At 39.2% G+C, this 13,616-nt stretch overlaps 1 protein-coding gene across 4 annotated transcripts in view; it reads right to left on the bottom strand.

Moving 5' to 3' along the window:
* FAM135B (family with sequence similarity 135 member B) overlaps positions 1-13,616 on the bottom strand; it is a 192,900-nt gene that overhangs the window by 66,260 nt on the left and 113,024 nt on the right. For all 4 annotated transcript variants that reach the window (XM_039731506.1, XM_039731505.1, XM_039731508.1 and 1 more), the window contains exon 4: positions 2,788-2,927. In XM_039731506.1, coding sequence (XP_039587440.1) covers positions 2,788-2,927 — 140 coding nt within the window. The remainder of the gene's footprint in view (positions 1-2,787; positions 2,928-13,616) is intronic.

Here is a 13,616-nt window from a genome sequence, read left to right as displayed (position 1 = left end):
ACAATACAGAAAAAGACATCAAATAAACCAAAGAGTTTTAAAGCACTATTTATATGGTGAAAGGTGTGTTCAGTTCCACTTTTAGACAAATAATAGTGCTTCCTTTTTATATCAGGAAAAAAAAGGTAGTATTTGCATATTTAAGTGTATTTTAGGTTATGCTAGAAGAAGAGGGGGAGAATTAAAAAAAAAAACAAACAAATAATCTAATTTGGACATACACATTGGTTTTGTTATTTGGTTGTTTTTGTTTGTTTGGGGTTTTTTTTTGTCTGAGTCGATATCAGCAAAACTTCCTGAGCACCAGGAGGAACAATGCTCCCCTAATATAATATTGGATAATTCCAGCTCTAACAACACAAACTGCAAAGAGTGTATGAACTCAATACTTGCATTACCCAGACTAACTCCTTTGTCTATTTATCATAACTTCCATCCACAGATAAAAACAGTGAACAGAACCTTCACCCTCAACCAAGAAAAATTACCATAGCACACAAGAGGCACAAAAAAGGATTCACATCTGTTGTGTGCTAAATAAATTAAGAGTTATGAACACAGATGATATTTAAAACACTTTAAAAATCTCTAGCTGACTTGCCAACACCACATTGCAAGGATTTCATCCAACACAGGAGATTATGTGATAAAGATACAAAACTGTCTCTGAATAGTTGTGGATGTAGTAGTGGCACACTTCAGTCTCCCACATTTATATCATATTTGCAAAGCTGTAGAGGACAAGACATCAAAGCAGAAAAAGAAGCCTAAAAATATTAAACAGAAGTGAATTGTGTTAATCTGCTCAATACACAAAAAATTTTTACAGATCTTTATTTTTTGTATTTGACTCTTTAGAGTGCCTTTAGCAACTCATCTGGAACAACAGACCTGTTTATCCTCTTATTCTACATTCACGAAAACCCAAAGTTACTTCATCACACAGAAAAATTGAATTTATCTGTGCAAATCCAGTCTGTAAGAACTGGGCAGCTGTCCTCGACCCAAGAAATTTCCAATGGAAAGCCAAGTGGTGCTGCACACAGCACATCAAGACTTACAATGAGTTTTAGCTGTGAGGCATGTTGTAGGCTGTTTTTTATTTTCCACTTCATGAGGTGCACAGTTTTACTGAATAACAATGCAAAAATCATCAGAAATCATCCCTGCTCAACACAATGAAAACTGCTGTAATTTGAGGGGAGGGATATTTAGTCAGAGGTACTCCATAGAGGAAGGATAAAATTAATATTGGATAAAGCATGCTGGGACATTTTCCTAACAAATATTGATAGACTTGCATTTAGTAATTTTTCACATAAGCACAAATCAGTAATTCTAGGGAGGAATAAATTGGTGACACCATCATTAAAAGAAGAAATAAAACCAAACCAAAACAGCGAAGGGAAAGTGGGAGAGAAAAGGAGGCATGTTAAGCTTAAATTGGGTTTGCAAGCTGTTTTAATTTAGATCTCTATATAACACACACGCACATATATAGATATAGACATAGATCTAGATATAGATATATACTTTATGAAATAGGACAAAAAAGAGATAATAGGAGTTATACAAAGGACTGGTGAATGTCTCTGGCCCTGAGTTCAACACACAACACATGATTCACACTGGCTGTGTGAATCACAGTGCCTCCTTTTGATGACTTGGCAAAGATGCTGCTGTCATGTCTCTTGTCACCACCGAGGCCAAGTAGCAATGCCACACATTTTGTATGGCATTGGTACAGTATGCCATTTGTATGGCCTTTTGTACCAGTCCCTGGGCTGGCAAAGCACAGTGATGGCACATGGGACATGCCTGAATGCCATTCTGCTGTGACACTCTCTTCCCTTCCTGTTTAAGATTTCAGCAAAACAGTGCTCTCCATGAACAAGGATTGCTCCACCCTTGTAGCTCCTGGGAACAGGAATTGCTGGTGGAAGACTTTGGTTTCACATCAGCAAGATTAAACCAAAAGTGCTCTGCAGGCTGGGTGTCCCAGATTGTGGTTTTTTACCTTGTGTGAGTGCTCCTGTTGGCTGAAGGAATGGATGGAAAAAGGGGACAGGGGTCTCAGGATGGACATGTTGCTGAGGTACCACAGAAAGCAAAAGGGTTGTACATGGACTCTAAGGAAGGGAAAGTTCCAGCAGCTCTCCCGTGGGCTCCTGCAGTCAGGAGCACAAAGGACAAAGGCCAGGAGACTTCTGAAGGATGGAAATGGACTGGGGAGCTGTAGAAAATTTCGGTCACAAGGGAGAGGAGGAGAAGAGAGCAATAATAATGGAGTAATAATAATAGTAGCTGGTCCTAGAAAGAAGCAGGAGACTCAGTTTTCCCAGGTGGGATTGATCAGCACAGTTGTATTAAGTGAGTGATCCAGTGCAAAATGACAAATTATGGTTGAGACACTTGAGTTTCTGATATTATAATTTACCAGAGTATGTCACCATCTTATTCCACTGGAAATTCAAGGTGTAGCCTGCTCCTTATAAACAGGCACAATGCAGAGGTTCTCTCTGACCTCATGCAGAGTTTTACAGTGTCAGCATGTACAAACAAATAAATCATAGGTATTTATGGGTACAGGACAGTCGATCTCCTTCCAGTGCAGCTGCTGGTGCATTGGTCAGATAAACTGTGCCTTTCTCTCCAGCTGCTGCATTCATGAGACTTCTGGCAGCACAGGGACTTCTGAAATGGAGATACCTGTGCAATGCACACCTAAAGTTAAGTAAGAGGAATTCCAACCCTGCTGATTTTTATGTGCACCCCAAAACAACTCACCCTTTCACCATCCAGAAGCAGGTGCACTCTGAAGTTCATGGTCTCATTAAGAACGATCTCTTCATTTCTGTACAAAATCTGAAATATTCTGCTGTAAACATTGTTTTCATGAACGCAGGTCGAGCAAAGGCTGGAATCACCTGCACAAAACACAGACATACTCCTGGTGTGATTTCAGCAGGGAGATTAATTTGTATCCTATTATTTCACTCCAGGGTTACCTAAGTAGTACTTGTAATTAAACACTTGCATTCTCAATAATTAATGGTAGTAGAGCAGGCTGTTATTGTGGGTTGCAGGTTCACAGACATGATATTTAAAGAAAACAAATGTTAAACTGTAGGCAGGCTGGATTTCAAAGTGAGAATACTTGATCCTATCACAGCACTTATTAACTTTATTTCTTATAAAAGTTAAAGCATCAAATGCTTAACTCTGTGCACCCAGCACCATGAGGTCTGTGGGAGTTCACCTGTGAAACTTCATCTTTTATCTGCAATGGCCATCTTTCAGAAGAGGGATTTTTCTTGTCATCTCTGGTACTCCCAGAAATTACTACATGGGAGGGGGAACAATAGTCAATAGCAGATCTTGTATGTAGAAACTGGAAGTGGACAGGCATCTTAAAATACAGAAACATAAAAATATAGTCTTTTTTTCAACATTCCTGTGTAATCCTTCAGGTCCTTGGCACATGTAAGAGATGCCAATTTGGTCCAAAAAAAATTGGATAAATCAAAGGAACTCTAGAACCAAAACTCTAAGCTTCTCCACATCAAATTCAGCCAATAGCATCACCTGTGTGCTGATGTATCAAATGATCACAAATAAGCATCACATAAACTGAGGTGGGATTTGTCCTTTTTAACTTTTAGGTGCCTCCAGTGTCTGTATTTTATTTTGGTTACAATGGGGCCTATGGAATTTGGGACATAATTTTTAAAAAAAGCATGCTTTATATGAGGAAAAATTTTGCTTCAAGTCAACTACTTTTTAAGCAATTCCCTTTTCAGTAAGAGGAAAAAAAACCTGTGGCTTGCTGAGCTATACAAACTCACATTGGAGGGAACATTCACTGTACTACAGTGAATGCCTTCCAGAGGAGCCTGCAATGACAGTGTGACTTTTAAATGAACAACTGGGCATCAGAGTTAGGAACTTTTCATGTTTGTCTTGGCTGGTAATCAGAATCCCCTGCTAATTCTACTTCCGTAGCCCCAGAGCAACAACAGGTCATGAAATTTATTCAGAGCTGGTTTTGTCCCCTTCCAGCACTCAGTCCTGTAGGAATCTGAGCTTTTGAAATATAGTTCTTTAGCAAATGGTATTTTGGAACTCTTCTGAGAAGGGGTGCTTAAAAAAGGTGTTCCAAGATTATTCCTCAGTCTCAGAGAGAGACAGATGTGTCATCATCATCAAAAAGTCAGAAGGCAATCCTTTTTAGAAAGCATAGTTTTTCAGAAGGTACTTCTTGGAATTTGACCCTTTGCAGAATTGGTTTTGGCACCAGAAGCTGTGGTAAGATAAAAGTCCAGGGGCTATTGTTTTGTCAAGTTTCAAATCAGGACAGGTCTGTTCTACTGAGATTTGTACATCATTTGCTATCATAGGTCAGTGAGTCAAGACAGAAGATTAAATATTTTATGAGATCAAGTTGGGTTATATAAAAATAAAATAACAGAAAGGATTTTGAAACAACCCAAAAGACCCAAATAAAAAGGTACTGAAGAGAAGTAGACTAGTGAATGGAGGTTTTTTCATTATAAAAATTAGCTTAGTGGTGCCAGTCTGGTGGAACTGGAATAGCATGGACACTGAAATATCTCAAAAAAGAAAAAATCATATGGGACAGAATTGACTAAATGACAATAAGACAAATAAAACTTGATCTGATTAATTAGCATACAACCATAGTACTGTCATCCAGGCTACATTCAAATAATTTTCCCATGACTGACTTTTATCAAGCACACCCAGGAGCAGTCCAAGTATTTCATCCTGCTATTGTCTACCCACCCCCAATCTGCACACTAGTTATGCATAAATCCAGGCAGCCTGGATAAATACATATTTATTTTCATGTGCTACACCAGTAAGGCTAGAATGTTTCAGCCTGATTAGCTCTTCAAAAGCATGCAGTCATATTTATTTTAATTTAAACCTCATGATATTACAGACACTGCAAAAATTATATTAGAGATATAATGCATTCTTAGTCCTAGCTGGCAGACAAAAGAAACTTTATGTTATTTGATTTAGATGTTGATATACTGGCACTCTTCTTGGATAGAAAGTTTAATCTCATTTTCTTTTCAAACACACTCCTGAGCAGACCACTCCTCATGTGTAATTGCTTTAGGAGCTGGATTTGCAAGGTGGCACCAGGAATAATTTCTCTTGTTGGACAGGTCAAAGTCAATGTCATGCTACAATGTTTGGGGCTGCCTCCAATCACAGTATGATGTTACAGGGCTAAAACTCACCCAGTTTTAAGCAGGGAGACCTCCCTTGCAGACACCTGGCAGAGAACTACAGCAGATGAGTGACTGATCCTCCCCTAAACACATCTATCCCTGCCCACTTAAGTGGCCACTGGTGGCTTTTCCCCCTCTTAGAGAGTGACCTAAGGCTGCAGCAGGGATTTCCTCAGAGGACAGCTTGGCAGTCTTGGCAGTGCTGACAGCAATTCAGGGATCCTGCCTCTCAATCCAAAGGGGAATGACAACATCCCCACAGATATTTTCATTCAGGCTGCAGCACCTGCTGGTGTATTCTGTGCTTCAGGTACAGGCAGGGATCAGGGACCTCACTCTGCTTGAGCTTCTTGCACTAACTAGAAGCAGTTGCTGCTCCAAACATATCCTTCATTAGTCTACTCCATGAAAACATCATAATCCAGCTACCTTTTCCAAACTTCCCCTAATTCCTGTGATTCCTTCTGAAACCAGTGTCTCTCTAAACCACAGGTGTGTCTGCTGGCAGACAGTGGCACTGAGGTTGGCGTTTGTCACAGCTGCCATTGTTCAGAGAGGGCTGGTGGCAGAAGACACAGCAGGTGTACCCCCTGTTCAGGAGACACAGCAGATGTATCTCTGTGCTCACACAAGGGCCTCTGTCCATTGGCACAAAGCTCAGGAGGTGTGAGAGAGAAGATTGGCACCATGGGTTTTCCCACATCTCTTTCTAGTACAGCCTCAGCTGTTCAAAAATCCCAGCAGTCGCAACAGCCCAAAGGAGACAGACACACTGTGTGGAAGCTGCTCCACTCCCAGGTGAGATCTGGAGCTAAAACTCTACTGACCTGCATTTATTCTACAGTTTCAAAGGCTTGAGCTTTGGTGAATTCAAAGAAGAAAGTCTAATTCTGTGGTAATGAATTTTTGATTAGTAAATTTATCTGTCAGATTATTTATGTGGGACATGTGCAGTATTCCTTATGCTAGAAAGAATCCTGTTTTCCTGTCTCCTCTTCCTAGCTGTCTATTCCATTTACTGCCTATTATCTTTGGGCTGAATAGTTCTATTTATCTAGAAAGCAAAAGAACTCAGGGCTGTGAGAGCCATTGCAAGTATGAAGAGATTCCTGTCTCCTCTTCCTAGCTGTCTATTCCATTTACTGCCTATTATCTTTGGGCTGAATAGTTCTTCTGTTTATCTGGAAAGCAAAAGAACTCAGAGCTGTGAGAGCCATTGCAAGTATGAAGAGGAGAGTTGTGTTCCACAGGCATTCAGAGAATGAGAAAAGCCTTTTTATGCATCCCTCTCTTCCTATTCTTTCCATGCCATCCCACCATCATTCCTAGAAATTCCTTCACAGGCTATTGAACAATAGCATTTTTAAAGAAGAAGGGGGAAAAGGCTCCTTGCACTTACGGATGCTTTCATGCACAGGATGTTGGCACAGACCAGTCACTACAGCATGTCCTGCTTTCCCTCTCTCCCAAATACAAATCTTCCAAGTGTCCCCAGATACACTCTAGTCTACCTAACTTTCCCATCTGGGTGTTTCTATAGATGGAGCTTTCTAAATATTATTGCAGCACATCATACAGAAATTACTCATCTCTTTAAAGATTCAGAGAGAGGTTATTTACATCCTGGAGGTCCTCAAAAAATTCTCTCCAGAAAATCTTATCAGATATTAATTGATGGATATGTGACCTGTAAACAATTTTGTTACATATTTAAAACCTAATTTAGTGAGAATAGAAACCATATAATTCTAACCACTGCCAGGACAAAGGCACTGAGGTGGCTTGGGGTGGTGAATGTCTGAGGGAAGGGAAGGGAAGGGAAGGGAAGGGAAGGGAAGGGAAGGGAAGGGAAGGGAAGGGAAGGGAAGGGAAGGGAAGGGAAGGGAAGGGAAGGGAAGGGAAGGGAAGGGAAGGGAAGGGAAGGGAAGGGAAGGGAAGGGAAGGGAAGGGAAGGGAAGGGAAGGGAAGGACCACCAGAAATCTTAGTCTTGTACAGAGACATGTGACAAACCCCAATCAAACCCACTTAACCACCGCTTTGATGTTGACAGTAGGTATAATTTGATAAAGTAGATAATGAAATCATCTTCTATTCACTGTTGTGCTATTTATGTTTTGAAGGAGTGTGATATGGATGTGCCAGAACAATTGGCATTTCTCATTGAAAGCACTGAAAGTGTTTTCTGAACTCTGAACTTCTGTTCACTGAAATTGAAGTTCAGAAACATGGAAAGTGTTGCTGGACAGACTGGCAGTGCCCCTCAGCTGGTGCCAAGCTGTGACAGGGACTCAAATTTTGCTACTTTTCAAATATTCTTGTTTGTGTAATTTTCCCCAAGAGAACTTTCACACTACTCTCATTCAGGTGAGGAAAGGGAAACATTTGTAGAGAAAAGTAATGGAAGGTGGTGGCAATATTCTGCAGAACAGTTCCCTTGAAATTTCTAAGATCCTAATGCACACACCAGATAGATTAGCACTCCTTCTCCCAAATTCCAATGGTCAGTTTTCCAAATTGTTCACTCCAGGAAATCCAAATTATACATTTTTCAACTCTGAGTATTTATAGCATTCTTTATCTGGTTTCATCATGCCTAAATTATATCACTTTTCTTTAAAATTATTTTATTTGATCACTCCTTTACTCTTTTTTTTTTAACTGCTATAAAAATGGTTTGAGAAGTTTCATGATTGTTGTAGATCAATAACTCTCCCACGGAGCAAACAATGACACATGCATATCTTGACCTCTGATTTCTGCCAAGGAGAGACTCTGAAATGGCAAAGTCTTGGAGTAGCTTGATGAAACTTGAGATAAAGTATTCCCCCAGAGCCACCAGAGTCACGTGAGCCCTTGCTGTTTGCAAAGCAATAGGACTGGCTGGGTATTGTGCCCTCTGTGTTGTTTCTGCTATGTCAGTGACTGGAGTGCTCCAATCTCACCAGCTAGAATCTTTCCATAATTACATTTTTGATTGTGCTTCCTCCTGATCTCTCTACCTGCCAAAGAAAACTGGAATCAATGTCAACCAACAACCTTTTCAAGGATGGTAAGCACTCCAGTATGCAAACCCAGATTTGCCCAGCAGTATTAATCTTTAAGAAGTCATGGAGGCCTGTTCATATTTATTTTTTCAAGGCTTTAAAACATAAATTCCTTGTGGCACAGCCCTTATCAAAGAATCAGTGCATGAGGTAATGTTCCTCTGATAGGAGGATACCTTGAAAGCCATGAGTGAGTTTGTTTTGGAGAGGTTAGAAAAGTTAAAAGTCCTTCATTACCTCACTTCACATTACTTTCTAGCTCTTCTTCCAACAGGCACCAGAAGCATGAAAAAAACCTTGGAGTTGATTCTTTGATTTATTTTAAAGTTACTATCATACTAAGAATAATTTTTAATAATGTTAGATTTCTCCACACAACCAGGAATGTGAGACGTAAATGAAACGTGAAAAATTTGTTTCTCCAAAGGAAACACATTAAAACCTCCTGCCCAGAGAATTATATCCTACACAACTTGTCGTTTAGACCTGTAGGTCTTGGCTACAGAATGCTGAGAATTTCAGGGGAAACAATACTCTTATACCCCTCTGTTGAGAATTATATCCTACACAACTTGTCGTTTAGACCTGTAGGTCTTGGCTACAGATATACCCCTCTGCATATTTTTTGTTTAGTATAGTTTAACTTCTGAGGTTAACAAATGAAGAGAAGAGACAGTATTTATCTTAACTCTCTCCTCTATTCTGCATACATAAAAGTATTATTAATTAATACTTTTTCAAAGTGAAGAAGGAGGAATTGTGACAATTCTGTCCTTACACACTGCTGCTGAAAACATTACATTGCTTCCTATCCCCAATGCAAGGCACAGAACAAAGAAAGTAATCTTTTTATTATTATTCTAAATATAAAATTACAACTGCAGGTCTTTGAGAAGGACAACTTCAGGTGTACAACCAGCTTTCTCTAGAATTAGCTCTCTGCAGTTTCATGAGCACTGTGTCAGAGGTTTAAAATAAATAAGGAGTGCTTAACAGTCAGGAAAAATCCATATGGAAAACAGATCTAACTTCAGATCTAGCCTCTTTATTGTCTTTATGACTATAGCATTGGAAATTAGATAATTACTCAAATGCTGGCAACTTCTTGAATCTCTCTTGCTGTCTGGGAAAAGCAGTATTATTATGCTGCTATTCAGATAAATGGAAAAGCAGGATTCTGCTAAGTTTTGCTTTAATGAAAGAGATGTTCTTCAATAATATAGGGAAATCAAGATACTGCAACTGTAAAAAGAGCTTTACTGTAAATGTTTCTTTATAGATACTAGTACACACTTAAACATTTGCATTTCAGCCTAATCCATGGCCACGAGAAGCATATCATACTTGTGTTTCCACATATGAAAATCTCAGAGGCAGATGATATCTTTAAAGGCAGATGGGTTCATTCTCCCAGGTCACTCGTGCACAGACAGAGGGAGGGCGCTGCAAGGCACTCACTTGAGAATGAGCTGTGAACGTTTTGAAACTTTCCTACCCACAAACCTTATGCTGCTGCCCACACAGCCATGTGGTGTCAGCAGTTCATGGGATCTCTCCGGATCCGCCTCTATGGAAAGCCGGCTGTCGGCAAATCCCAGCAGAAGGCAGCTTGAACCCAGCTAGTGACCTCGCCCTGGAGCCACTTGGAGGCAATTGCACAGCCAGTTAAAGAGGGGTGAGCAGGGAGGGTGACAATGAGCAGGTAGAGAGAGCATCATAAAATGCTGGAGCCCTGCATGCTGAGAATTTCACACTTTCTGTGCTGTCAGGCACTGACCCCTGAGAGAGCACTCCATTTGACCTGAGGCTGTGGAGAAGGCTTCCAAAATTGAATGATAGAGCTGGGTTGATGAGTGTGTAGTTTGAAGAGACATGTGTAATATCACATGGTGGGGAAGGAAATTAAGAGTTCAAGGTTTTAGAATATAGTAATATGTGTAGAGCTAAGATGGAGGTTTTAGGGCGGTGTCTGGTCCTTCTTCTTTACCTTCTTCATGTGCTTGGTGGTATTTTGTAATTGGACAAAAAAGTCCACATTTTGGGACATGTTTTAGAATATAGTAATATGTGTAGAGCTAAGATGGAGGTTTTAGGGCGGTGTCTGGTCCTTCTTCTTTACCTTCTTCTTCACCTTCTTCTTCATGGGTTTGGTGGTATTTTATAATTGGACAGAAAAGTCCACATTATGGGGCATGGGTAATTAGTTATTGGGTTATAACTAAAAAAAAAAAAAGTCCACATTTTGGGACATGGGTTATTGGGTTAAAAGTAAAAATAATTTAGATGTCAGCTCTTAATTGGACAGTTTATCATTAAAATACCTTGTAGAGAGAGATACGTGGCCATTTGGTACTTTGTTAGAGCAAAGTACTGAAGAGCTGGGTTATAACTAAAAAAAAATTGAGGTGTCATTTCTTAATTGTACAGTTTAACATTAAAATACCTTGTAGAGAGAGCTATATGGCCATTTGGTACTTTGTTAGAGTACTGAAAAGTACTGAAGAGTTCACAGCTTGTGAGACTGTGGCATGGATAAGAACTAACAAATATCTGAATCTGAACAAGAAATTCTGTCTCTCAATTTAATCCTGGCCTTGGCAAAAAAGAAGCAAAGAACCCATTAATAAAATAATCACAGAATCACACAATGGTTTGGGTCAGAAGAGATTTTAAAGATCCTCTAGCTCCAGCACCCTGCCATAGGCAGGGGCAGCTTCCACTAGACCAGGCTGCTCCAACCCCATCCAAACTGGACTTGAACATCTCCAGGGATGGGGCAGCCACAGCTTCCCTGGGCAACCTCACCACCCTCACACTAAAGTATTTCTTCCTAACATTTTATCTGAATTTCTTCGCTTTCAGATTAAAACTGTTGCACTTCTGCTATCCCTATTTCTGTAAAAAGTCTCTCTCTCTCTCTCTCTCTCTGTCTCTCTCTGTCTTTTTTAAGTACTGGAAGGCTGCAATGAGGTCTCCCCAAAGCATAATCTGAGTCTGGACTAGCTGAAATCCACCTACCTGTAATCTGAGTGATCTCGACAGCACACAGAATCCTGGTTGGTACTGCCATAAATATAACCCAAATCTCTCTCAAGGATGGCCATCTCCCTCATCCATCCATACAAATTCTGTCTATTCCTTGGCTTTTACCATCTGAAATTCCCACTAACCTCACAAGCAGGAAAAAAAAAACAAAAACAAAAAAAACCCCAAACAACAACAAAAAAACCACACAACAAACAAACAAACAAAAAAAAACCCAAAAAAAAAAAACAACCAAACCTGATTTTCTAAGTTTCCTTTCCACCTCAAGTTTTCTATTATTGTCAGAATTCTTAAATACTTGCAGGCCACTCTATTTTGGTATATTTAGAGAAAATTAGGACATGTTAAGTATTCCTCATATGGAGAGTAGGCCATCTTTCCAGAACCTAAGCAAGCACTGTGCTGAAAAAATGTAAGCCAAAGAGTTCAGAAAACCTTGTGCAAATATTCCTGTTTGTCTAACTTTCTTTTTTTTTTTCCTTTACCATCTGTTGGAGCCATATGCCTTCTTAAATAAGAGCTAATAATAGGTCTCCATCAATACTAATCAAATAGTGGTAACTGTTGCAAATTTCAACTGGAATTTTCATTTCTCCTTGATAAAAATTCATCTAAACCAGGTTTTGAGAAGGTTGCCTTTCTCTGGTGTTCTGGATTTAGGTACACAGCAATTAAAGCTGTCACACTCATGTCTGTGTTAACACATGGGAGAAATTAATAAAAAGCTGTGGAAGTAGTGAGAGCTAAAGTACAGCTCCCAAGCATATTAGGTGGGGTGACTTTGGGACAGAAAATGGCTGTGTCTGATAAATATCCACTGAGATATTCTGGAGCAGAGCTTTGAGTTTCCCTTTACCACCCCTGTGCTGTTGTAGTGAGTGAAAGAGAGGAAAGAAACAACTTTGTCACAAAATCATCCGGCTTTTAGCACTGAAGAATTGGAGAAAAGATAGATCCATACTAAAATTAAATTCTGGAAGAGAGATTCCAGCCTATTTAGAGAACAATATATCTCCTAATGAGCTCAAAAAAGACAAGACTTCACTTTCATGTCCAATGAGCATTTGTATAAATGTCCATTTGTATAAATGTCAATTTGTACCATTCAGGCAAATGTTTTATAACTGTCTCCAGTGTCAACATTATTCTGCTTTGCTGTGTAATGTGAAAAGACAAAAAAAGACTGAAGGATAAAAAATAATCCAGTCCTAAATATGGCAAATGAACAGTTGAAGTGCCTTTTGAAAACCCCAAATACTAAATAGCTCTTTCAGCATCACAAGACTCTGACAATTTCAGACTGTTGTACTGACCTTCCAGGAAGTTTAGAATTATTCTAACAGAAATTGAGACTAATAAAAGAAAATAAAATAAAACAGAAATTTAAAAAGTATGGTTTTAATTCATTCCACCCATCAGGTAGAGAGTTATTTCCCATTATAACCACAAAAACCTCCCCATGAAAGTGAAGGGTGCACAAAGAAGAAAGAAATCACTTCAAGAATTTCATTTCAGCTAGTCTTTTCCTCTGGCTACCAATGGAAAGATTCTCTTCCACTTTTCTCTCCACTGTTCAATAATGCTTTGGCAGCTGGGAAACCCCAAATGTTTAGAGGTCCAGAAATGTAAGAGTTTAAATACATATATAAAAGTGTGGCTATGTGTATTTAAAGACAAGCATAGGCATTGCATTAATCCACTGGTTATTCCCTTAGTGTCTCACAGCACATCTGGCACCCTCTCATCAACACACAGCTATGGATTCAAAAAGAAAGGCCCTGAGTTAAAATCCCAGACCAAAAGTCAAACTAGAAAATAAAGATTTCCCTGATATATCTGTAACACTTTGAAGTCCTCCATCAATGGTATAGATTGGGAACTAAATGCTTCCTAATGTGTTATTTCAATGTCTCCTGTGTTCAAGAAGGTGATGGATGGAAATTGTACATTTACCAAACTTTTATCTTGAGCACTTTGGCCAGTTGCACTTTACACAGAGGGTAAATTAATTGAATTGAATATGTAAAACATTTTATGACAATCTAATAAAAATATGAGAAAAAAATCTAATTTTTCACATATAGGATGTAGTGTCTAATATTCCAGTCTAAAATAAAAATCCTGAGGATTCAGAAGGGCTTCAGACTTACAAAAAAGGCTTCAAGGTTCTACAGATTTTTTTCTCTCTGTGTACAATACCAATAATGAGGTATTTCACATCCTTTCTATGATTAATCTTGAGAGTAATTAGAGATAAGAAGAAAC

This window comes from Passer montanus, unplaced genomic scaffold, assembly GCF_014805655.1.
Source record: "Passer montanus isolate IOZ18808 unplaced genomic scaffold, ASM1480565v1 scaffold78, whole genome shotgun sequence".
In the NCBI taxonomy this organism is placed as follows: Eukaryota; Metazoa; Chordata; class Aves; order Passeriformes; family Passeridae; genus Passer; species Passer montanus.
The sequence above is the reverse complement of the archived record's forward strand: the minus strand, read 5'-3'. Positions and strand labels throughout refer to the sequence as shown.